We start from the raw sequence: 22,210 nt of genomic DNA on the forward strand, positions 1-22,210 counted from the left end.
GAGCCCAAGAAAGATTTTCACAGAAAAGACTTTCATATTTATTAGCATCTAAGACAGTTTCTTACCCAAAGTAGGTCCAGGTGCCAGGAGCAGGGGTCATGGAGACCTGTGCACTGGGGTCAGGTTGCAGGGGAACGCTGGAACTATGGCATGCAGGTGAGCAGAGCCAGGGCCTGGCCTGGGCATAGTGTTGCCCCTTTTCCCTGTTTGACATCCTGTGTCCCAGGTCCCCTTCCTTGACCCTACCCAGCCTGAGGGAATGGGTTGCTCCACAGGGCCTGGGTGCCCCCTCCTTTTCCTTTTCCTGCTTGTTCCAACACCACTCCCCCCACCTCAGTCCATGGGAAGAATGCCTTGTCCTCTGAACAAGGGCCAAGAGTGACAGGTGGTGGCAGTCCGAACTGCATGGCCCCTGGTGTAAGAGATCCTCTCCTTCGTCCCCGCCTCCACTGCCTGCACCCCTGCCTCCGCCTCTGCCCACACGGCCCAATCCCTTACAACTACCCAGCTCTGCTCCTGGGCAGCCACGGTAAGACTGACAGCCACCAGGTTGACCTCTCTGCTCCAGGTACCTGCTCTCAGCGTCAGTCAGCCCACCTCTGCCTCATATCAGCAAGACAAGAGGACTCACCTCACTCTTCTTCCTGTAACTACAAAGACTTGGGTTAGACAAGCAGAAGCATACACCTCCCTCCCTCATGGCGGCAGAAAACGAAGCAGTGGAGCTGGGAACCCAGAGTGCATCAACAGGTGCCAAGCTGGGGGGCAGGAGGTGGAGGGAGGAGCTTGGGAAGGGGGTTTGAATGTATGCTTGGGCAGGTTATTCAGTGGGAGTTCTGTAGTCTCTGTATGGTGCACAGGGGCTACAGAAGTTAGCATGGTCTTGAGGGTGGGTTTAGAGGACCCCTTGGCATAGAAGGTTTAGCCTCCTTGGAAGGCACCAATACACACAGGGTAGGGGACAGTGGAGTGGCTGGGTCTCCCAGAAGACCAGAGTGGGGCCTGGGAGGGTCCAACAGCCTATCTCTAGTGCCATCAAGCAACCCCAGAGGAGGAGGGGGACAAGAACGAGTTGCTGCCTGGTGGGGAGGTGGACCCAGAGCTGGCTTCTGACTAGCCTGGCATAGGAAATTGTGTGTGTGTGTGTGTGTGTGTGTGTGTGTGTGTGTGTGTGTGGTGGTGGTGGTGGTGGTGGTGGTGGTGGTGGTGGGGTGTGTGTGGGGGATTCCCAACTGCTGGCTCCCCTTCTTTTCAGACAAGTCAGCTAAAGGTGCAGCAGATGAAGGACCCCCTACTGCAGAGAAAGTGCCTGGTTGTTCTGAGTCAGAAAAGGGTTCTGGGCCCCCAGGTCGAAAGAAAGAGTCTGGACCCTCAGAGCCAAAGAAAAAGCCTGGGCCCCCAGGTCCAAAGAAAGAGTCTGGACCCTCAGAGCCAAAGAAAAAGCCTGGGCCCCCAGGTCCAAAGAAAGAGTCTGGACCCTCAGAGCCAAAGAAAAAGCCTGGACCCCCAGATCCAAAGAAAGAGGCCGGGTCCCCAGATCCAAAGAAAGAGCCTGCACCTCCAGATCCAAAGAAAGAACCTGGACCCCCAGATCCAAAGAAAGAGGCCGGGTCCCCAGACCCAAAGAAAAAGAGTGGACCCCTAGACCCAAAGAAAGAACCTGGACCCCCAGATCCAAAGAAAGAGGCTGGGTCCCCAGACCCAAAGAAAAAGAGTGGACCCCTAGACCCAAAGAAAGATCCTGGACCCCCAGATCCAAAGAAAGAGGCTGGGTCCCCAGACCCAAAGAAAAAGAGTGGACCCCTAGACCCAAAGAAAGAACCTGGACCCCCAGATCCAAAGAAAGAGGCTGGGTCCCCAGACCCAAAGAAAGAACCTGGACCCCCAGATACAAAAAAAGACTCCAGTCCACCCACCCTGAAGAAAGATGCCAAAGCTTCTGCCCTGAACAAAGGAGCCGCTGCCCCAGCTCAGCCCTCAACTAGGAGCCAAGACCCCGAGGAAACAGGAGGCTTAAGTGGGGGACCTGCGGAGGGCAGCGCTGGGCAGTCAGCAGCCCTGCCCCAGGAGAGCGCAACAGCTGAGGCTGGTGCCAGCAAACCCACTGTTGAGCAGGGGGCCTCAGGAAGCCAGGACTCCAGAGAGGCCAAGGTGTTCACCAAGGAGGCAGAAGGCCAATTCACAGCCAAGAGGGGCTCAACTGCCTTTCTGCACAGCCCCAGCTGCCCTGCCATCATCTCCAGGTGAGCACCCCTGCCTGGGAGTGGGAGGGGGGTCCTGAGGCTCTGACTCCAGGGACCAGGCTTCACTCCTCTGCCTTGAGCATCGCTGACATCACATTTGGTTGCTGGATATTTGGGTTTCTCTGTCGTGGACATTGTCCCTACCTACTGGTTCTCCTGCAGAAACCAAGACTGTGACGGGTCTTAGAAGCCTGAAATATCAGACAAGGCCCTCAAAAAGGGCCTTTTTTTTCTAGGCACCTGGAGCCTAGAGTTCCTTGTACTTCTTGAACTTGGGCCTAGCCAAGGGCAGGGCTGAGTTGTCAAGAAAGGATGATCCTTCTTCTTCATATAATTATCAACAAAAGGTGACTAATAATCAGACTGGTAGGTCATTACTAATACTCTAGTAGCCATACTATAACAACAATCTAATGATGTAACCAGTTATAATATTACCTGAATGCTGATCAGTCACATTATGCAGTTACTATAATAATATAGTATCAACCACAATAATAATAGCACATCAGTTTGAATTAGGTTTTAGTATCAATTGCAATAGTTTAGTTTTTAGGAATCTGAAGCTACATAATCTCCCTGTTTGTATTCACAGAATAGTAATCAGACCAGCAATTCTATTAATAGTCATTGAGGATCTTGTAGTGCATTCATTGTTAAGATAATGAGCTGGGTGGTGGCACGCCCAGTTAAGCACACATAGTACAAAGCCCAAGGACCTATGCAAGGACCCAAGTTCAAGCCCTCGCTCCCTACCTGCAGTAGGGATGCTTCATAGGCAGTAAAGTAGGTCTGCAGATAGTCTTTCTCTCTCCCTCTCTATCTCCTCCTCTGCACTCAATTTTTCTCTGTCCTAGCAAATAAAATAAGAAAAAGAGAGAGAGAGAGAACAAAGGCCACCAGAAGCAGTGGATTCACAGTGCTGGCACTGAGTTCCAGCAATAACAATGATGGCAATAAAAAAAAAAATAGGAGACCAGGTGGTGGCACACCAGGTTAAGACCACATAGTACAAAGTGCAAGTACCGATGCAAGGATCCTAGTTCAAGCCCCCGGGCTCCCCACCTGCAGGGAGTTTACTTTGCAAGCGGTGAAGCAGTTTTGCAGGTGTCTATCTTTCTCTCCCTCTCTCTGTCTTCCCCCTCCTCTCTCAAATTCTCTGTGTCCTATCCAACAACAACAGCAGCAGCAACAACAATAACAGCAAGAACAACAACAATGGGAATAGATGGCCTCCAGGAGCAGTGGATTTGTAGTGCAGGCACCGAGCCCCAGCAATAACCCTGGAGGCAAAAAAAAAAAAGATAATGACCACAGACATTTATTTTATTATTACTATTCCTTGAGTGTATGTACATGTGCCTGTGTGTTGGGGATCAGATTCAGCATCTCCCATATGCAAAGCATATGCTCTTCACACTAAGCTATTGGATCATTGGGAAAGTTATGACTTTTTTGTTTGCTTTTCTAAGCAAGAACACGATGACTTCTCTGAGAACCCAATGTATTCTGGGCCCCGAGTACCCCTTAATTTTATATCAAGTGGGTTCTGACACATTACTCCCTGCCTTCGGAGTGGGGTTAGAGTTGAGCTGACTTGGTGAGTGTGGTCAGCAGGTAAACAAGCCTGCAGAAGGGGCTGGGATGCAGAGGAGGGTGTCACTCATGTTCTCCCATTCTAGCCCTGAGAAGCCAGTGATCAAGAAGACCCCCAATGAAACATCAGAGCTCATCTTTGAAGGAGTGACCCCTGGCCCCAAGGATCCTGTGGCAGTCGAGACAGCAGAAGGGAAGAACACCTTGGCGAGCAGCCTGAAGGAAACAGAAAAGGTCCCAATCCAGACTGGCCAGGCTAAGTTGCAAGGGGACACCTCGAGGGCGACGGAGTTCCAGGCTGTCTCCCCAGAGATATCGGAGGTGGAGGTGGGGCAGGCCTTCACAGCCAGGGAAGAGGACTGCTTCCAGATTTTGGGTAAGCCCAGGGCAGATGGGGACTGGGGTTGCCCTGAAGAAGAGGGAGGGTAGAGGGGGCGGGGCTCCCCATATCTCCTGTGTAGACAACTAGACTGTTCTGGTCCATCTTATGCAGGCTGATTCATCAAAGTGCCATATCACCTCAGTAAATTCCCAGGTTCCTTTTGGTAGACAGTGAACTGGAGGTGCAGATACAGGACATAAAGTGTCTCCAAACCCATAGTTGGGACAGAATTTGAGACTATGAGGCCAGCCTGAGCTTAGAGCCCACTTTTGATTTTCTTCTACATTGGGCTAAACACTGGGTTCTAATATGGGTTAATGAAAATCATTACTGGAGCAATACCAACTTCTTAGATGGATGTGAAAGGCTATGAAGGGCTCAAATGCTAGACTTTGGCAGTCAAACTACATCATGGAGGTGGGAAAGGCCATGGGACCTACCGAGGGTGGGAAAACAGTGACCATGGAAGCTGGGCCAGGACTGTGGAGCGGCTTTAAGGGACAGTCAGACAAGGACCTCTAAGCAGGAGTGAGCTTGGCCAATAGGTGAAAAGAAAAAGGTTCTGGGAAGGGGTGCGGCCCAGCTCATCCATCCAGCAGGGTGTGAGGTGAGACAGGGTCAGGAGAGCCCAAAGTGTCCTGACACCCCCTCCTCTAGAGTGAGGTGCCCTGGGAAACCCGCCAGCCTGCCTGGTGAGCGGCACAGTGCCACCCAGACAGAGTGGAAGGACCTGGCGGCTGGGAGGCAGCCAGTAGCCCTGCCTTCTCCCTGAAGCAGCAGCAAAGACCTTTGCCCTGCCCTGCCCCATCCTGAAATCACATCCTCAAGGGGTGACGGGACCTGAACAACCTCCAAGGGCTGTCTGATTTATCATCAGCCCGGCTTCCCTGCCACTACTTGCTATTTATAAAGAGGTTTCTATTCCCGATGACTCAGCCTGTAGATTGCCAGAACACACTATGCTCCATGATGCCCACTGGGTGGCAGTCTTACCCTGTGAAAAGTCTCTGTCCCTGCTTCCACTTCTTGCACCTTTGAGTGCTGGAAGTGGGAATTGCCTGGTTAGATGCTCAGTGTAGTGGGGCTTTGAGGTTTTTTGTTTGTTTCTTTTCTTTCTTTTTTTTTTTTTTTCTTGCCTCTAGGGTTATTGCTGGGGCTCGTGCCTGCACTATGAATCCACTGCTCCTGGAGGCTATTTTTCCAATTTTGCTGCCCTTGTTGTTGTGCTTGTTGTAGTTGTTATTATTGTCATAGCTGTTGTTGGATAGGACAGAGAGAAATGGCGAGAGGAGGGGAAGACAGAGAGGAGGAGAGAAAGACAGACACCCGCAGACCTGTTTCACTGCTTGCAAATCGACCTCCTGCAGGTGGGGAGCTGGGGGCTCAAACCCGGATCCTTATGCCGGGCCTTGCGCTTTGCGCCATGTGCGCTAAACACTCTGTGCTACTGCCCGACTCCTGTTTTTTATCTTTCTAGCATGATGGTGTCACCTTTCCCATCAGACAAAAATAACTCTTATCTGGCCTTTACCATTATTACTGCCATTTATTTATTTATTTAAATATTTTATATATTTATTTATTGAGAAAGGAGATTAAGAGCCAGACATCACTCTTGTTTTTTAATTTAATTTAATTTATTTATTTATTGGGGGATTAATGTTTCAAAGTTGACATAGTTTATACATGCATAACATTTCTCATTTTTCCGCACAACGATACAACCCCCACTAGGTCCTCTGCCATCCTGTTCCAAGACCTGAACTCCACCCCCCTCCACTCACCCCAGAGTATTGTACTTTGGTGTAATACACCAACTCCAGTCCAAGTTCTGCTTAGTATTTTCTCATCTGGTCTTGTTTTTCAGCTTCTGCATGTGAATGAGATCATCCCATATTCATCCTTCTGTTTCTGACTTATTTCACTTAACATGATTTCTTTAAGCTCCATCCAAGATGGCCTGAAAATGGCAAAATCACCATTTTTACTCTGAAAATGGCCAGTAGTTCTAGTTTATCTCTTCATTTAGCTCCCTCATATCTTTTTTTTTTTTTTTAAACCAGAGCACTGCTCAACTCTGGCTTATGGTGGTGCAGGGGATTGAACCTGGGACTTGAGGGAACCTCAGGCATGAAAGTCTGTTTGCATAACCATTATGCTATCTACCCCTGCCCTTCCCTCATAACTTTATGGATTTTCTGCCTGGATGATCTGTCAAGAGATAGTGAAATGTTGAAGTCCCCTACAATTACTGTTTTGCTGTTAATAAATATATTGCTATATCTCTTTCAGTAGATGTTTGATATATTTGGATGGCCTGTCCGTGGGTGCATAGATGGTGATAATCATTAAGTCCTCTTGATTAATCTATCCTCTGATCACTAAGTAATGTCCATCCCTATCTTTTAAGATTTTATTGATTTTAAAGTCTGTCGTGTCAGATATGAGAATAGCTGTTGCTGCCTGTTTTTTTTTTTTGTGGTCCATTGGCTTGTATGGTAGTTTTCCATCCTTTCACTTTGAGTCTGTATTTTTCTTGTTGAGTTAGGTGGGATTCCTGCAGACAACACATGGTTGGGTTGTATTTTCTGATCCATCTTCCTACTCTGTGCCTTTTAATAGGTGGATTCAGGTTATTGACATTTATTGATATTATAGATTGGAGATATTTTAATGCCATTATTGTAGATTTTTAGAGTGTTCTGATATATGACATGTTTATGGTGATCTGATTGTTTATGAGACCTTTCAGAACTTCTTTCATGGTAGGCTTGGTGATAGTTGATTCCTTCAACTGTTGCTCAGACATCACTCTTACATATGTGCTGCTGGAGATCAAACACAGGACCTCATACTTGTGAGTCCAATGCTTTATCCACTGCTGCACCTCCCAGACCGCTTATTTATTTTTCTTTAATGGAAATGCAGATTACTTGAGGCAACTTAGAATCAAAGTGGGAGAGGGTCCAAAGAGTTGAATCAGATACCCCCACTGTGGGTCAAGAGACGCTGAATCTTTTCTGACTGAGGTGGATGCTTCCCAAGACCACTTTGTGTGTTGGTGGCAGAGCTGGACTGGGAAGCAGGATTAACCAGCCACAGTGGGGGAGCCAGCTGTCCCCCTGATATCACTCAGGAAAACCCCCAGGGGCCCAGACTAGGTAGGGGTGATGCTAGGGTGAGGCCTCCACAGCCTCTGACTCTGGCCATGCTGGCCCTGCTCTGCCCCCTAGATGACTGCCCACCACCCCCAGCCCCTTTCTCACACCGTATTGTGGAGCTGAGGACCGGCAACGTCAACAGCGAATTCAGCATGAACTCCAAGGATGCGCTGGGCGGGTGAGCCTCGGGCAGTGGGACACCCAGTCCTGGGGGCACACACATCTCCCTCTGCAAGCCCCAGGCACACCTGACTGAACTCAATCCTTGCTGACACAGTTGTGTCTGTGAGGTCACATGTGTCATGCAGTAGTCTGTCACTTGGGCTGAAAAGCACTCTTGTCTCTGTCACTTGCACAGACACTAGCAATTATAGCAGAGGAAGCACAGTGACTTCCTGTCTGTGTCAGTATCCTGATTCCTGTAAAAAGCTTTGAAGGTACCCTCTTGGGAGCCCAGAGCCTGCCAAGGAGCTGCCCCCTTGGAGCTCACCCTTCCTGAACCGAGGGCCGAGGGGGCCAGCCAGTGTCCCTGCAGTGCGGCTCACAGCTTCAGGAGCAGCCAGCACTGGCTAGGGTGGGTGCGCCCAATCTCACAGAGGGAGTCCAGTTGGGAAATGAGCACAGTGGCCCCCCCCAGAAGCCCCTCCCCCAGGCCTGTGTCACTTGGACCTTTCTCACCCCTAATTTCTTTTGTTTCCAGTGGCAAGTTTGGAGCTGTCTGTACCTGCGTGGAAAAAGCCACAGGCCTCAAGTTGGCAGCCAAGGTCATCAAGAAGCAGACCCCCAAGGACAAGGTAGTGAAGTCTGTCTGTCCAGGAGAAGGGTCCACAGGGCCAGAAATCAGATACTCAGTAACTGCACATGCCCTTTTAGGGGTAGGATATTCATGCCCCCAGTTGGGGTCAGTTCAATAAACTTAAGAGTGTAGGCTCTGTGCCTGCCCAGTGTAGTGCTGGGAAGTGGGTGTCCCAAAGTGAAGGGACCCTGTACCTCTCACCCCCTCAGTGAGAGCCAGGATAAACAGGCCCCTTGACTGGGGTAGTGGCTCGCTACTAGGGTACATGCCTTCTATTGTGATGCTGTGGGCCTGATCCCTGACACTACACAACAGCACCAAAGACAGAGACAAAAGGAACTCCACAGATGGTGAAGCAGTACTATGGTCTCTCGCTCATAAAAATAATTTAAGTGGTGGTATTCGAGAATTCTTTCCCCATCTCTACATTGAATGGATCAATAGACCTTGTCTATAGTCTACTTATTTTTTTAAAGATTTTATTTATTTATGAGAAAGATAGGAGGAGAGAGAAAGAACCAGACATCACTCTGGCACATGTGCTGCCGGGGATTGAACTCAGGACCTCATGCTTGAGAGTCTAAAGCTTTATCAGTGTGCCACCTCCCAGACCATGACCTGGTCTACATTCTGCCTCTAGCACCTAGTGCAGACTGAGCAGGAGCAGTGTTTGGGGAATGCATGCATGCATACATACATGAATAACGCAGGCAGGCAGAGGCTCACATAGAGTGAGTGAGTTGGGTGTGATATCTTAGCATCCCAGTGTGTTTCCTGTGACTTAGGAAAGGAGGGAGTGCAGGTGGGGCTCACTGGGCCTCAGGCATTGGGGAAGGAGGAGCTGCTTTCTGGTGAAGTGGCGAGAAGAGGATTTGGGGCTGAGGGTTTGGGGACGTGAGGCCTGGAACTGCAGGCAGAGACATAAGGCAGAGGCCTGGTACCCCACAAGGGTTCGAGTTGCTGCCCCAGCATGGCTCCCCTTCAGCTCTGAGAACATTTGGCAGGAGTGTGCTTTCTGTGTGATGATATCTTTATAGCCTCTTCTGCCTGACAGAGCCTATGTCTGCATTACTGGCTATTGGGCCCCCAGGTCTCTCAGAGACCTGGCTGGATGATACATGTGTTATGTCAGTGGGTGGGGGTCAGTATAAGGGAAATAGTTACTGCACATTTTTCTGTGCCAACCATTGTGCCAGGTGCCATTGAAATGGCAGTGAACCAAAAAGTCCCCAAGCTTATTGGCTGATGCACTGCAGAGAAGGGACAGGCAACTATAAAACACACCACCAGAAAGCATGGTGCTTGGGGATGAGGAACACTAGGAAGACAGATAAAGCCAGAGGGCCCAGGAGGTCACTGACTCAGTGTAGTGCACACTTTACTATGTGCAAGGACCTGGGTTTAAGTACCCAGCCACCACATGGGAGCTCCTGCACAGGAAAGTTTTATGAGCACTGGAGTGGTGCTGAGACATCTCTTTGTCTTGCTCTCTATGTCTGTCTGTCTCTATCTTTCTGGAAGAAAGAGGAAAAGAAAGAAAGAAAGAAAGAGAGAAAGAAAGAAAGAGAAAGAGAAAGAAAAGAAAAGAAAAGAAAAGAAAAGAAAAGAAAAGAAAAGAAAAGAAGGAAGGAAAGGAAGGGTGAGTCCTGGGTGAGGAGATAGGATAGTGGTTATGCAGAATAATTTTCATGCTTGAAATTCCAAGGTCCCATTTTAAATCCTCAGCACCAGAGGTCAGAGGTGAACAGTGTGCTAGTAAACAAAACAAAATGAGCTGGCCAGGATAAATGGAATTTTTTTTCTTTTGCCTCCAGGGTTATTGCTGGGACTCAGTGCCTGCACTGGAGGCCATTTCCCCCCCTTTTGTTGCCCTTGTTGTTTATTGTTGTTGTTGTTATTGCTGTCATTGTTGTTGTTGTTGTTATTGCTGTCATTGTTGGATAGGACAGAGAGAAATCGAGAGAGGAAGGGAAGACAGAGAGGGGGAGAGAAAGATACCTGCAGACCTGCTTCACTGCTTGTGAAGTGACTCTCCTGCAGGTGGAGAGCTGGGGGCTTGAACCGGGATCCTTGAGCTGGTTGTTGCCCTTAACCTGCTGCCCTACCGCCCAACCCTAAGAAATGAAAATTTTGGGAGTCGGGCGGTGGCGCAGTGGGTTAAGCGCACGTGGTGCAAAGTGCAAGGACCTGAATAAGGATCCCTGTTTGAGCCCCTGGCTCCCCACCTACAACGGAGTCGCTTTACAAGCGGTGAAGCAGGTCTGCAGGTGTCTGTCTTTCTCTTCCCCTGTCTTCCCCTCCTCTCTCCATTTCTCTCTGTCCTATCCAACAACAATGACATCAATAACCACAACAATGTTAAACAAGGGCAGCAAAAGAAAAAAAATAATAAAAAAAATTTTAAAAAGAAATGAAAATTTTAAGGCATAAAGTCCCAGAAAATCTGTGCTAGAAAAAAAATGGTGGTCCAGGAGGTGGCACATTGTATAAAGCATTGGATTCTTTTTTTAAAAAAAAACATTTATTTATTTATTTATTCCCTTTTGTTGCCCTTGTTGTTTTATTGTTGTAGCTATTATTGTTGTTGGATAGGACAGAGAGAAATGGAGAGAGGAGGGGAAGACAGAGAGGGGGAAAGAAAGATAGACACCTGCAGGCCTGCTTCACTGCCTGTGAAGCGACTCCCCTCAGGTGGGGATCTAGGGGCTTGAACCGGCATCCTTATGCCAGTCCTTGCGCTTTGCACCACCTATGCTTAACCCACTGCACTACCTCCCAGCTCCTTTTTTTTTTTTTTTTTTTTAAATTTTTACCTGTTCCCTTTTGTTGCCCTTGTTGTTTTATTGTTATAGTTGTTGTTGGACAGGACAGAGAAACGGAGAGAGAAGGGGAAGACAGAGAGGGGGATAGAAAGACAGACACCTGCAGACCTGCTTCACTGCCTGTGAAGCAACTCCCCTGCAGGTGGGGAGCCAGGGGCTCGAACTGGAATCCTTACGCCGGTCCTTGCACTTTGTATCACCACTGTGCTACTGCCCAACTTACAAAAGCATTGGATTCTTAAGCACCGGGTTCTGAGTTCAATCCCCGGGAGTACATGTACCAGAGTGATGTCTGGTTGTCTTTCTCTCTCCTCCTATCTTTCTCATTAATAAAATCTTTTTTAAAAAAAAGTGAAGACAGAAAAAGCCAAGAAAGGTTTTTGAGTTCAGGGCTGATGGGACATTTGAAAGAGATAGCAGGGAGGGAAGGCCTGGGGGGATGGGAGAAATGGAGCAGTTGAGGCAGCTACCAGCTACTTTGTGTGTATGGAGGGGGGATGGCAGGTCTAGGAAAGGCTGATTCATAGTATTAGCTGCTTGCTCTGGTGTAAATCTGCCACAAGACAGATTTCAAGCTACCCAAGTGACAACTTAGGCACTGTGGCCTACAGGGTTTGACAATGACAAAGATGGCTTAGACTAGGAATACAGTGGAAAGTAACAATTAGGTTTGTGAGAAACCCACATATTAGGGGATGGACTGGCCATGGGTGCAAGGGAGCAGGTCCCTCATGTATTGTGCTGCACACTGGGGGTGAGCCTGCCCTGCCTGCTGCTGGGCAAACTGAGGACAGTGCCACTCCAGAGAAGCGGCCTATGGAGGGTCTAACTTTGGGTGTGGTAGAGCTGAGCTGCGGCTATGAGAGACAGGCAAGGGGACGGCAGTGAGGAGGTTGGAAACAGCGGTGTCTGAGACTCAAGGAACTGCTCGGGGTGGAGAACCCATCACATTTGGATGCAGTGCCTGCTTATATACATGAGAGCGGGGGCTGGAAGAGAGGCCCACAAGGTGAGCAGAGTGCTGGACTGCACGCATGAGGTCACAGCACTGAACCCGTTATCACATATGCTAGAGGAATGATCTGGTTCTCTCTCAATCTTGTGAAGCAAATAAAATAAATCTTGAGAGAGAGTGAGAGAGATACCACAGCACTGAATCTTCTTCCTCCAGTTTAGCAGTGGCCTCAAGTGATGTACTGAGGGCTCAAACCTGGGTCATGCACATGACAAAGTAGGTACCCTTGCAAGTGAATTTTATTTATTGATTGATTGGTCACTGGACGACCAATCAATCAATAAATTTAAAAAAAAAAGAAAGTGTCCTAGCAGGAATGGCTGGCGGTAAAAGGGACAGGCTTAGGGGCAGGGGACCAGCAAGCAAGAGGTGGACAGTGGCCAGACCTGAAAGGTCTAGGAGCTGGAGGTCAGTGATGAGACTTCGATGGTGGTACCCCTGCTTCCCCTGGAAATTTACCCCAGGAAATGGTGATGCTTGAGATCGAGGTGATGAACCAGCTGAACCATCGCAACCTGATCCAGCTGTACGCGGCCATAGAGACGGCACACGACATAATCCTATTCATGGAGTAGTGAGTACCATGGACCAGGGTGGGTGTGGGTGTGGGGGCATCAACACCCAGAAGCAAGCCTGTAGAGGGGTCTGTGCACACAGCATCGAGGGCGGCGAGCTTTTCGAGAGGATTGTGGATGAGGACTATCCCCTGACAGAGGTGGACACCATGGTGTTTGTCCGGCAGATTTGTGATGGCATCCTCTTTATGCACAAGATGATGGTTCTGCACCTGGACCTCAAGGTACTGGGCTGGGGCTCCTGGGCGGGCCCAGGGGCAGCCTCTTCCCCTGGGAAGTTGAGGCACAGACAGCCAGTCCTCCATCTGTCCTCTCTCCCTACTCTTCCTCCATCCAGCCTTCCAGTACATTCAGGAGGGTGTACTGATGAACACTCACTAAGTAGAAGGAGACTAGCTACAACGAAGAGAAAAAGGGCAGGGCTGTAGCACACCTGGTTGAGTACACACATCACCATGCTCAAGAACCTAGGTTCAAGCTGCCACTCCCCACCTGCAGGCGGGGTACTTCATGAGTGGTGAAACAGGTCTGTAGGTATCTTTCTCTCTCCCTCTATACCTCCTCTTTCCATCTCAATTTCTCCCTGTTCTATCAAGTAAAATAGAAAAAAAAAAAAAGAGAAAATAGCTGCTGGGAGCAGTGGATTCAAAGTACAGGCACAGAGCCCCAGTGATAACTCTGGTTGCAATAAAAATAAGATAAAATTTAAAAAAAGGCTAGGTCTTCTCTCTTGGGAGCATCTTGTGTAGAACTAGTATTTATTTATTTATTTATTTATTTATTTATTTTTGTCCTTTGAAGTCCTGTGAGGCTAATAACCATTGTAGAAATGCTATCTGGGGCCTGGTGGTGTCACACCTGGTAGAGTCCACATATTATAGTATGCAAGGAGCCAGGTTCAAGCCCCTGGTCCCCACCTGCAGGGGGGAAAGCTTCATGAGTGGTGAAGCAAGGCTGCAGGTGCCTCTGGCTGTCTATCCAATAAATAAATAAAGATTAAAAAAAAGAAAGAAATGTTACCTAAGTGCCACTACCAGCTTGGCCCTGCAAATATAATTCATTTACTCAGAAAATATTTGTTGAGGGTCTACTATATGCCAAGCAGTGTTGTAGGCAGTAGAGAGCCAGTGGTGATCAAAACAGGTAAAAATGCCTAGGCCAGGAAAATAAATGAGTAGTGCACAGGACCTATATACATGAGCCCGCAGGTTCCATCCTGGCACCACATAAAAGCAAAAACAAAACAATAACAACAACAAAAACTCAACAATAACAACAGTAAACTGACATTCTGGAAGGGGACATTCAGAACAACAAATCAATATGTATAGCACTAGAGCTGTTCTATGAGTGTGATGGGAGCTGCTAAAGGGTGTAAAAAAGAATATTTAGGAGGGCAGCTGGTGACGCACCTGATTGAGAGCACATTACAGTGCACAAGGACCCAGGTTCGAGCCCCCAGTCCCCACCTGCAGGGTGAAAGCTTTGTGAGTAGTGAAGCAGTGCTGCAGATGTCTCTCTTTCTCTCTCCCCCTCTATCCCCCCATCCTCTCTATTTCCAATAAATAAAGTTTTTTTTTAAAGGAGAAGAATATTTAGGGGCCAAGTGGTGGTGCACCTGATTGAGAGCCCATATTATGTACAAGGACCCAGATTCAAGCCCCTTTTCTCTGGGGTGGGGGGAAAGCTTCACAAGCAGTGAAGCAGTGCGGTAGGTGCTTCTTTCTCTGCCACCCTGTTTACTCTCAACTTCTCTATCTCTATCCAAAGTAAATAAATAGGTCTTAAAATAATTTTTTTCTAAAATTTATTTATTTGCTAGAATAGAGAAAACTTTAGAGAGAGGGGAGATAGAGATGGAGAGACACCTGTAGCACTGCTTCGCCACTTATGAAGCTTTCCCCCTGCAGGTAGGGATTAAAATAATTTTTTAAAAGGAATATTTAAATTCCTCCTCTGACCTTGCTCTGCATCTTGCACACAGAGGTTAGAGAAAGCAGATTAGTTTTACACAGTGCAGCAGCTCTCATTAATTGGCACAGCTTGTTCAGTTTTAGTGCTACCAGCCATGCTGTGGAGAAAGCAGAAGTAGCAAAGCCCCTCTGTCCTGCCCTCAGATTAGGTACACTTTGGGGAGATACACGGCAAGGCTTGCAAAGGAGATGAAATGTGAACGCCCCTCTGCAATATGGACAGTGCTTTCATTCATTTGATGAACGTGCACTGAGGGATATGTGCACTGAGGGATACGTGCCCTGTTCCTTGGGCCCTGCAGGTTAAACAGACATTCATACAACAATTACCAGATAAGCAGACAATTTTAAACTGCTAGAAGTGTTATGGAAAAGTACATGGGCGGTGGGTGGTTGGTGGTGTGCCTGGCTGAGTGCACACATTACCATGCACAAAGTCCCAGGTCCCCACCTGCAAGGGGAAAGCTGCACAAGTTGTGAAGCAGGGCTGCAGGTATCTATCTCTCTGTTTATCTGCCTTTCCTTCCAATTTCTCTCTGTTCTGTCAAATAAATAAAGTTTAAAAATATTTTTAAGGGGAGTCGGGAGGTAGCACAGCGGGTTAAGCACATGTGGTGCAAAGCGCAAGGACCGGCATAAGGATCCCAGTTCGAGCCCCCGGCTCCCCACCTACAGGGGAGTCCCTTCGCAAGCAGTGAAGCAGGTCTGCAGGTGTCTATCTTCTCTTCCCCTCTCTGTCTTCCCCTCCTCTCTCCATTTCTCTCTGTCCAATCTAACAACGACAACAATAATAACTACAACAATAAAACAACAAGGGCAACAAAAGGGAATAAAGAAATATATATTAAAAAACATTTAAAATAAATCTTTTTAAAAAAGTACATGAGGGGGCAGGGTGGTAGCATATCAGGTTAAGCACACGTAGTGCAAAGTATAAGGACAGGCACAAGGATCCTGGTTCGAACCCCCAGCTCCTGACCTGCACGAGGGTTGCTTTGCAATCAATGAAGCAGGTCTGCAGGTGTCTATCTTTCTCTCCCCCCTCTGTCTTCCCCTTCTCTCTCAATTTCTCTTTGTCCTATCCAGCAACAATAACACCACCAACAATAGAAAAAATATGGCTGCCAGGAACAGTAGATTCGTAGTGCAGACACCGCCCCAGCGATAACCTTGGAGGAAAAAAAAGGGGGGTACATGGATGAGTCAGTGTGTGTGTGTGTGTGTGTGTGTGTGTGTGTGTGTGTGTGTGTGTGTGTGTGTGAATCTTCAAGGTTTCCAGCTTACAGAGCTTCTTATGTAGACAAAAGAGACCCGAATCAGTCTTATTCCCCATGCAGTTCTGTCCTAGGGTCTTTCTTTTCTTTTGCTGGGCCAGCAAAAGAAAAGTATCTTGTTCATCAGTTCAAAAATGACCCTTGGGAAGGTTTCTCTAAGGGGTCTCTAGTTAAATCTCCTTCCCCCTTTACTCAGTCTAATAACAGAGGTGTATATTGAATGGCTGGTCAGGTGTAGATGCCTCAGGGGCCCTGGAGAACTTTGTCTTATCAGGGTCAGTGACATCTCACGCCAACAGTATATAGCCATGTGGCCTTTCAGTTTTTCAGGAGGTATAGGGAATCAGGGTGTTTGAGTGAAATTTAGAATGTTTCTGCCTGACAACCTGTGTCCTTTTGTTCTGTGATGTGAACATGGAGAACCAGAGGGTCACCTTGTGGGGTGCAGAATTCCTGAAGTTGAGGCCAAGGCCATGTCATTCATAGATGGGGACTGTTAGATGCTGATAGTGGGGAGCCTGGCAGCCAGGAGAAAATAGTCCCTGCCCTGAAGCCCAGTCCCCAGCTAGGGAGGAGGCAGCTCTACAGGTTTGTAGTGGTCAATGGCAGGCAGAGTTGCAAGTGCTCAGTCTGTATGGATTCAGGCGCTGGCTCTGATAATGACTTGCTAAGGGGACACTGTTCTGTCTGAGTCTCAATTTTCACATCTGTGAAGTGGGCCTACATGATTAATACATCTTCCTCTAGAGCTGGTATTGAGGACTGAGGAGCTGACCCCTGGACTAACTAGTATAGGTCCTGAGGCTCTGTAGGACTTCAGGGTGACCAGGGACTTTAGAGTGTGTATGGAGCAGCAGTGTGAGGCTCCTCAGTGCCCAAGAGATGCCCTCTGGTACCCCTGAGCTGGCATTTCCTCACTGGCTTCCCACCTGGGGCACAACTTCCCTCTGCAGACTTTGGTATCTCTGTCCTCAGAGCTGTGGGAATGCCTGCCTGGACCCACACAGAAGTCATGTGCTGGGAGTCACATGTGTGTTCCTCTGGGGGTTTGGGGACCCTGCCTGTGCTTGGAGAGCCAGATCCGTGGTCCCAGTGAGCTGCCCACTCAGGCAGTCTGTGCATCTGGGGCCAGGAAGAGAGGGTGAGCCGGGTCAAAAGCCAATCCAGGTCATCCTCTTCTCCTCAGCCAGAGAACATCCTGTGCGTCAACACCACGGGTCATTTGGTGAAGATCATTGACTTTGGCCTGGCACGGAGGTACCACCTGGGTGAATGGGACCTATGGGGTGAGCCCAGGGTGGACTGGATGTGGGGAGGGTGGACAGTGCCTGAGAGCCAGCTGGGAGCTGTGCCCTAAGCTCTTGCTCTCACCCCCAGGTATAACCCCAACGAGAAACTGAAGGTGAATTTTGGGACCCCGGAGTTCCTGTCACCTGAGGTGGTGAATTACGACCAAATCTCCGATAAGACAGACATGTGGAGCATGGGGGTCATCACTTATATGCTGTGAGCACCAAGGGAGCTGGTGTTCATGGGCCTGGGGCGTGTGGTTGAGTGGGGGAGGCCAAGGCTGGCCTTATGGTCTTGGTGCAGTGGTCCCACCTCCTACCTCCTCTGTGGAGGGCAGTGGTCTTAGGGATAGGGGAACTGGGAGTGCTAAAGAGAACCAGGAAAGGGGAACATTATGCCCACTTCAAATGGATAAATCAAGGCTTCTAAGATATAGCACCCAACCCAGAGTGCTGAACAGCAGATCCTAATGACCCAGGGAGGGGTAGGGGGCTCGCAGACATTTCTGTGAACTCATCATTCCTCTTCTTTGCTGTAACCCTGGGAAGCTGAGATGCTTACACCCATCTTACAGATGAGAAGAGTGAGGCTCAGAGAAGGGAAGTGACTTGCCCAAGGTCACCCAGCCAGATTCAAACCCAGGTCTGTCCCACTTGAGAGGCTGGGGGTCCTACCAGCACAAGGCATTGCCTCCTAGGATTGCCCCCCCCCCACAGGTGACTCAGCATCCCTAGTCTCACCTTCCTGCTTCCTCTAACCCCTTCCTCCAGGTTGAGTGGCCTTTCCCCCTTCCTGGGAGATGATGACACAGAGACCTTAAACAATATTCTCTCTGCCAACTGGTACTTTGATGAGGAAACCTTTGAGGCCGTGTCAGATGAGGCCAAAGACTTTGTCTCCAATCTCATCGTTAAGGACCAGGGGTGAGGCTCACCCCAGGATGCAAAGCCTGAGTGTATGTCTCCCATGCATGTACTGCAGGGTGAGAACAAGGTAGCCCACCCTTACCACAATGGTCCTCCCCACAGGGCCCGTATGAGTGCTGCCCAGTGCCTTGCACACCCCTGGCTCAACAACCTGGCAGAGAAAGCCAAGCGCTGTAACCGACGCCTCAAGTCCCAGATCTTGCTGAAGAAATACCTCATGAAGAGGCGCTGGAAGGTAAGGGGAGTGGTGGTGGGGAGAGCAGCAATGTGGGAAGAGCTCTGGGCAGCTGACCCCAGGCCCCACCTGCCCTGCCTCAGGTTTTGGCAGTCAGGCATGGCACTATCTGAGCATCAGGACTGGCTTTCCTCTCTCTGACCTGAGGGGCCCTGCCTTGGAGTGATGTCCTTCCAGCCACCACTTCTACCCCGGGCAGGGGTATCCACCTGAGGCTCTAGTTCAGGAAGAGTATTTTGATCCCATTATAAGAATACTTACTTAATTTTACACTTATCTATGAAACAGCTGCTGCTTCTGGCACTGGGATACACTCGTAGACAAGAGAGATGTGGATCTCAGTCTTTGTGGACTTACTTTTGGTAGGGTCTAGACAGTTATCAAAAGGAGATAAAGTAGGACTCAGAGCAAAATTAAGGATGGTAAGGAATGTCAAAGGAGAGCCAGAACTTTCTTCCTGCTCCTCTCCTTCCTCTCTTCCTTCTACTTCTCCTTCTCTTTCTCTTCCTCTTCCTCTTCCTCCTTCTTCTCCTCCTTCTCTTTCCTTAATACTTATCTGTTAGCATGAGCGAGAGAGAATCAGAACATCATTGACACGTGCAATACTGGGGATCAAGCTTATGACCTCATGCTTTTTAAAAAAATTTTATTTATTTATTTATTTTCCCTTTTGTTGCCCTCGTTGTCTTTTTATTGTTGTTGTAGTTATTATTGTTGTTGTTATTGATGTGGTCGTTATTGGATAGGACAGAGAGAAATGGAGAAAGGAGGGGAAGTCAGAGGGGGGAGAGAAAGATAGACACCTGCAGACCTGCTTCACCACCTGTGAAGCGACTCCCCTGCAGGTGGGGAGCCGGGGGCTGGAACCCGGATCCTTACGCCGGTCCTTGCGCTTTGTGCCACCTGCGCTTAACCCACTGCGCTACAGCCCGACTCCCATGACCTCATGCTTTAAGTTAATGCTCCAGCCACTGTGCTCTCTTCCCACTCCCCACCCCAAGTCCCAGGCCAAGAAGTAGTTAGAGAGGGTTCACTGTGAGGGCACACGTGAACTGAGCTGCTTGCTACAGGAGGGACAGCTTACCAGGCAAGGAAGAACAGGCAGGGCTGGAGTGGGATGAGCAAAGGGGTAGGGGAGATGAGATGGGAGAAGAATGGGAGGTAGGACATGGAGGGACTCATAGATTATGGTGGCTTTATTTCTCACTTAGAATAACATCAGTGCCATTGAAGGTCTTAGGCAGAGCAATGCTCAGGTCTGGCTGACCTGTTTGCTGAATGAAGGAAGGAATCCTGGGGGATGCTGTGTCATGGTGCCTTTTGTGGTCTTGCTGGGTACTGCATCCTCCCTGGCATCTGGGCTGCTGGGAGTGAAGGGTCACTTGGGAGACACTCTGCTGATGCACAGCTTCTCCTCTGCCCTGGTGCTGAGAACCCTCTTCTTCACTCCCCAGAAAAACTTCATTGCTGTTAGCGCTGCCAACCGCTTCAAGAAGATCAGCAGTTCTGGGGCACTGATGACGCTGGGGGTCTGAGCCCCGAGAGCAGTTGAGGCCTGGACGCAGCCACTCGGTGGCCAGGGCTGAGGTCACACAGCCCAGAAGGCCAGAGCAGATGGGCCAGATCCCCAGGGTGGGCTGACCAGGACAAGGCTGCACCAGGCTGGGAGGCTCGGGGCTCCCCATCCCCCTGCACGGCGACTGCTTCCCCGACTGAGCCACCCTGGATGTGGCCTGGAGCCATCTTGCTAACAACACCTGGGATAGGGCTCTGAGTCATCAGCCACAGCCCAGGAGCCACAGGCCACTGTTCCTTCCCTTCCTCCCCCTCTTGGAACTGCTATCCCATGACCCTTGCTTTGCTCCACCTGGGGCATCTCTGGCCTGGGCTTACTCCTTGCTGGGTTGTGAAGGTTGGGGATCCCAGCACAGGGGGCTGCTGTGGTTTTGAACAGGAGGCTGTTGGCAGGGCAAGAAGGTAGCCAGGCTAATTCCTGAAGCTCATCTGCCAAGGGAGACAGAACAGGCTTTGTGAAGGAGGACCTCCATGCACCAGTCCGCCTACCCCACTCCCAATAGATAAGGGCCTACCACACACCATCTGGCAGGGCCTGGCCCCCGCCCACCTGCCTTGCAACCACCAACACACAGGAACTCTGTGTGTAAAAGAACTGACGCCAGCCCAGGCCTGGCGGAGGGAGAGGGGAGAGGCCCAGGGGATACTGGAGACCACCCTTGAGCCTGCCTAAAGGCCAAGCCAGCCCACCACAGCCACTCCAGCCCCCCACCTCAAGGGTAACCCACAGCCTCAGACAGTGGGGGGTCTTCAGGCCCAGAAGAAGTAGGAAGGCTGTCAGGCAGCCCCCAACCTGCTCTCAGCTTGTGCCTTGTAAATAAATGTACAGGTTAGCTGTGTCTGCCTTCCTTCTGTCCGTCCATACTCAAGCTTCATTTACCACTGTGTGCAGAGCAGGCCAGTGGGTCCACTCAACATTATGTGTGTGTCGGGGCGGGGGGGTGGGGGGAGTTACTGATGCAGCCTCAGGAGCCAGACATGACCAGCCAGGGCAATTGGTCTTCTCACATTGTATCTCCCTTTTCTCATCCTTGAGAGGGACCTCACAGCACCAGCCAACATTTACTGAGTGATTACTGGATACCAGCCTCTTTTAAAATGCTGGATATATACTCATTCATTTACTTCCCATGCCAAGGTTATGAAGTAGATGTAATTATTATTCTTGGATCGACCTTCTTGTGGCGCATCCCGTGAGTACCCATTTATTGGGGAAACTGATGATCCTTCCTAGCCGACTGAATCCACAAGGATCCCAGTCACTTTCAAAGCCAGCAACAAGCAGACATCAGGCTCAACCTGAAGCTGTTGACTGGCTACGGAAGAAGGGCAAACGCTAGAAGAAGAAGAAGAATTATTCTTACTTCACAGAGGCGGGAAACTGAGGCTCAGAGAGGGAAAAAACCTTCAATGTTGTCCAATAAGTCAGGAACTGGGGCTGAAGTGAACTCTTCTGTCTCCCAGAGTAGGACTTTGCCCAAGAATCCAGCCTGCTTCTTCTACAACGAAGCATAAACTGATAGCAGATTCTGAGGGCTGAGCCAAAAGTTCAGGCAGAAATTGTTGATGCCTTAGAGCTGGGCCCATAGTGCTGGGGGCTCCCTGGAGACCTCAGGGAGGGAGCTGTTCTTTGCCCTTTCTCTTGCCTCAGCCCCCTCACCCCAGGCCAGCAATGCAGAGGAGGGGAGCTTCTGCTGGAGAAGGCAGCCCAGAGAGTGAGGTGCAGCCTTTCTGGCTGTGAGGACAACAGAGTGAGAAGTGAGGCTTATCTAAGTGGGGTACCAGTCTCCCACCACCTAGGGGCACTGAGGTTCTGACTGGAGGGACAGAGGTATCAGTTCACTGTACTGAGTCTTGAAGGGTGCTGGCTGCAGCCCAGCTCCCCGTGTTCATGGTAGTGGTTGTGGTAAGTCCATTTCTCAGATGGGGAATTCAGGTCTCAGGAAAGTTCTGTCACTTGCTTGTGGTCACACAGCAGAGCCGGATTTGGGCTCTGAGCCCCTGCTTTTAACTACTACACTATTGCCCACTAAGAATCTTAGAGATGTCTGTAGCCTGAGACATTCACTGTATATCCCTTCTTTCCCTGTCCCCAGGAACACTGCTCCAGCAGATGGGATCAGAGTTCCTTTGTAGCAGGTGCTACCTGGGAGAAGTTGTGGAAGACTCAGGAGTTTGCAGCTAGGGATGGGGGGCGGGGGCTGTGTGTGCCTGGACAGCTTGGCTTGGGCTCTTGTTGGAGATAAGCTTGCGGGCAAAGCCCCCAGGTCTGTGGATCCCTGTCCACCCACAGGACCGCCCTCCACCTGCCAGCTGGACCAGGCCTGTGGTTTCCTGAGTTCTCTCG

General features: G+C 49.6%; 1 protein-coding gene across 1 annotated transcript; it reads left to right on the forward strand.

The window, feature by feature from the left end:
• Window positions 1-610: 610 nt before the first annotated feature.
• Window positions 611-20,702, forward strand: MYLK2 (myosin light chain kinase 2). The gene is made up of 12 exons (XM_060188325.1): window positions 611-750; window positions 1,256-2,243; window positions 3,926-4,215; window positions 7,455-7,560; window positions 8,083-8,176; window positions 12,480-12,589; window positions 12,673-12,814; window positions 17,024-17,094; window positions 17,215-17,343; window positions 17,898-18,050; window positions 18,156-18,288; window positions 19,743-20,702. Exons 1-12 carry the CDS (start codon window positions 699-701, stop codon window positions 19,821-19,823), a joined length of 2,349 nt encoding a protein of 782 aa, XP_060044308.1. The 5' UTR covers window positions 611-698; the 3' UTR covers window positions 19,824-20,702.
• The last annotated feature ends 1,508 nt before the right edge of the window (window positions 20,703-22,210 follow it).

The sequence above is a fragment of the Erinaceus europaeus genome, chromosome 1 (genome assembly GCF_950295315.1).
Source record: "Erinaceus europaeus chromosome 1, mEriEur2.1, whole genome shotgun sequence".
NCBI classification, from domain to species: domain Eukaryota; kingdom Metazoa; phylum Chordata; class Mammalia; order Eulipotyphla; family Erinaceidae; genus Erinaceus; species Erinaceus europaeus.